This window comes from Trachymyrmex cornetzi, unplaced genomic scaffold, assembly GCF_001594075.2.
Source record: "Trachymyrmex cornetzi isolate Tcor2-1 unplaced genomic scaffold, Tcor1.1 scaffold979, whole genome shotgun sequence".
NCBI lineage: Eukaryota > Metazoa > Arthropoda > Insecta > Hymenoptera > Formicidae > Trachymyrmex > Trachymyrmex cornetzi.
In genome coordinates this window covers 118,568-121,816 of record NW_017300332.1, presented here as the reverse complement: position 1 = coordinate 121,816, position 3,249 = coordinate 118,568, and the positions used below count along the sequence as shown (strand labels likewise).

The window sequence follows — 3,249 nt, the reverse complement described above, 5'->3', positions numbered from 1 at the left end:
AAATCCATCCCTGTATTCAGTTCTTTTGTCTACAAGATTAACGGGTCTTGTGGCAATTGAATAGAAGGAATTTCTAAATGATTAAAACATTGCCATTATTAGATCTATAATTATATGAATTCGAAGATGAATAAGAAACTCACCTGCTCGAACATGAAGAACTTAAATTAAATCGATATCACACGTTACATCCATATCGCACATTACATCGAGGTGTCAATTTCGTCAGTGTATTATACCTCTATACGTGTCAGCGGACCGTAGTCGAATAACGAACACAAAGTCAAACATGTGTACAGTGTAGTAATAAGCTACCAATACGTAATACGTCTGCGCAAACTATTTAAAATAATAAATTATCTAACGGCAGAAACAACACAGTGGCCCACTGATTAATCAAATTATAAGTTGAGAATTTTGTTTTTAATTCTGATAAAATTAAAATTTTGTTTAATTAAAATTATAAAATTAAAAAATTATTATATATAATTTTGTATATAAAATATATCAATTTTTTATATAATTATATGTATGAAACATTTTTCCCCGGAAACAATTTTTTCCCGGAATGTTCTTTTAAAATATTTTCCTTCTCTTTTGCAAACAATTAAAAAATGACAATTTTTGAATTGTGTCGTAGCAAATGAGCAATATAATTAAATTTATTTTCCAGTCCAACTAGTCGATCACTACATATATGATTTCAGTCTCGACGGCGACGTTGGTGACGTTATGCATTGGTGCCGCTTTCTTATTATGTGCTGTCGCTATGACCTGGTGGCTCTGTCGACGACGTCGCGAACACACAAAGTTAAGCTCGGACAAGTCCCTGGCGTTCAGACCTCCACATCGGAAGCCGACGGCGGTTAAAAGCCCTGGCAGTACGAGTCATTATTTAAAGAAGAGCCCATCGCCGACAGGACCTGCCAAAAGTCCGCCTGGTTCCGGTGGACAAACTCCCAGCCCGACAGGGTCACAGTCTTCAAATCCAGCGTCTCAACCCAGAACACCACAAAGCGCAGGTAATGTAACGTAATCCATAATAATAAGTGTCATAAAAAATCCATCTTTTTTTGAGAGAAACAACTATTTTTAATATTTACATTTAATACTTTGTAGGAACTCCGGTACAAACGCCTGTCGAGGTCGCTGTGAGTATAGAGAATGAGCGCGATAAGGCTGAGTTAGAGAATAATGAGAAGGTCGAACGTGAAAAGTGCCAAACAGCTGAGAACGACAAGGATAATTTGGGTCAGCTTGTCTTTAAACTGAGATATCGAAGCGAACAGAATGCTCTCGCAGTCACCGTGGTGAAATGCAAAGGGTTGCCAGCCAGAGGTCAGCAGAATGCTACCAGTGATCCTTACGTGAAACTGCAATTGTTGCCTGACAAACAGCATCATGTGAAAACTAGAGTCCTTAGAAATACCAGAGACCCAGTGTATGACGAAGATTTCACATTCTTTGGCATATCGCAGAGTCAGCTACAGGTAAATGATTGAAATCCAATTGTTGAAATAATTTCTACTAAAATTAAATTCCCAATTAAAATTATCATAATGAATCTTTCTTTAAGAGAAGAATTGTGTAATAATTGATTATATAAAGAAATAAAAGTAGGATCCCGAGAAAAAAATGTTATATATAGATATGGACATATTCTATATATGACTTATTTTAAAATTATAATTCCAGAAAATTAGCTTACACTTCATCGTACTGAGTTTTGACCGATATTCACGTGATGATATCATTGGAGAACTGACATGTGCTTTATCATCAGTGCCCGGTTTAGAGGATGCGGACAATCAGGAAATATCTCTCTGTCGAAAAATATATCCCAGGAGTTTAAAAGTAAATACTGTTGATGAAAAATCTGTAGAAGAGCATCTTATAGATAAATTATATATAAATAACTTACAAATAAATACAGTTTATCCTGAGAGTATAAATAATATTTTTTATATTCTCTTATTTCTTTTTAGATACAGTCGCAAGGGAGAGGAGAGTTGTTGGTCTCTCTTTGTTGGCAACCTGTTACCAGCCGGCTGACGGTGGTAGTATTAAAAGCACGAAATCTACCCAAGATGGATGTCACTGGGCTCGCTGATCCGTATGTGAAAATTTATCTTCTGTACAACCAACAACGTATTGCGAAGAAGAAAACACACGTAAAGAAACGTACGCTCAGTCCGGTATTTAACGAGTCCTTCGTTTTCGATATACCGAACGGTGCAGATGGGCTCAACAATGTCAGCCTTGAGTTCATGTTACTGGACTGGGATAGAGTAACGAAAAACGAGGTAAATTTTATACTTTGATCATCCAAAACTTTACTCTATTATCGAGCGGATCAATGTATATTTTACACAAAACAACTTTCTCTATTAAATTCTCTATTATATAAGATATTTTTGCAGAATATCCCAAAATTAATAGATATATTTTCCGCAGTAGATTACACGCGCGCGCGCGCGCACACACACACACACACACACACACACATACACGTTGTGTGTAATAATCTTTTATATATCATATATATGTCTCATTTCTTTGAATTTATTGAATTGCAATTTTAAGTAAAAAAATTGTGCACAATCACGATAAACGAATCGTAATAAAATGTAATAATTTAGGTAATCGGCCGGCTAGAGTTTGGTGGACCAAAATGTCAAGGCTCCGCTGTAAACCATTGGAAAGAGGTATGCAGCTCACCGCGACGACAAATAGCCGATTGGCATAAACTGCGAGAGTAATCAATCTCAAGGCCCTATGTATCAGCCCGAGTTCCCCTCTCCGATTTCTTTGAATGCCCATATCCTCCTCTATTGTGAAACCGATTCGATCCTTGAAGCTCTATGAAGTAGGGCGTTTTGTAAACCTAATAATCAATATATATTAGGCTTGAAACGAACGGTTCCACCCGTGATTGCTGTCATCACAAGAAACATCTTAAATTTATAAACGCGTTCGCACATTCCTTATTTATGACTCACTAGGAATTCGCGTGATATCTTTTTAATCTTAAAATAAATGAAATTTTAATCATGTTGCTCTATTCAAGCTTGTCAGTTTATATATATAATTCTCTATAATTTATTCATTTATAATAACATTTTTTTTTAAATAGATAATTGTTAATGGATGATTACACAGATTGTCACAAAATATAATGACACGCGATTACGGGATGACAGCTTGCAGGATGCTTTACAAGATATAAACATAGACATTAAGATTCCTGAC

General features: G+C 35.7%; 1 protein-coding gene across 1 annotated transcript in view; it reads left to right on the top strand.

Annotated features, from left to right (window-relative positions):
* Syt4 (Synaptotagmin 4) overlaps positions 1-3,006 on the top strand; it is a 4,987-nt gene extending 1,981 nt beyond the window's left edge. Inside the window, exons 2-6 of the mRNA XM_018521258.1 lie at positions 708-1,022; positions 1,120-1,490; positions 1,696-1,854; positions 1,986-2,303; positions 2,640-3,006. Of these exons, the coding sequence (XP_018376760.1) occupies positions 708-1,022; positions 1,120-1,490; positions 1,696-1,854; positions 1,986-2,303; positions 2,640-2,759 (1,283 nt within the window). The 3' untranslated portion in view covers positions 2,760-3,006. The remainder of the gene's footprint in view (positions 1-707; positions 1,023-1,119; positions 1,491-1,695; positions 1,855-1,985; positions 2,304-2,639) is intronic.
* The last annotated feature ends 243 nt before the right edge of the window (positions 3,007-3,249 follow it).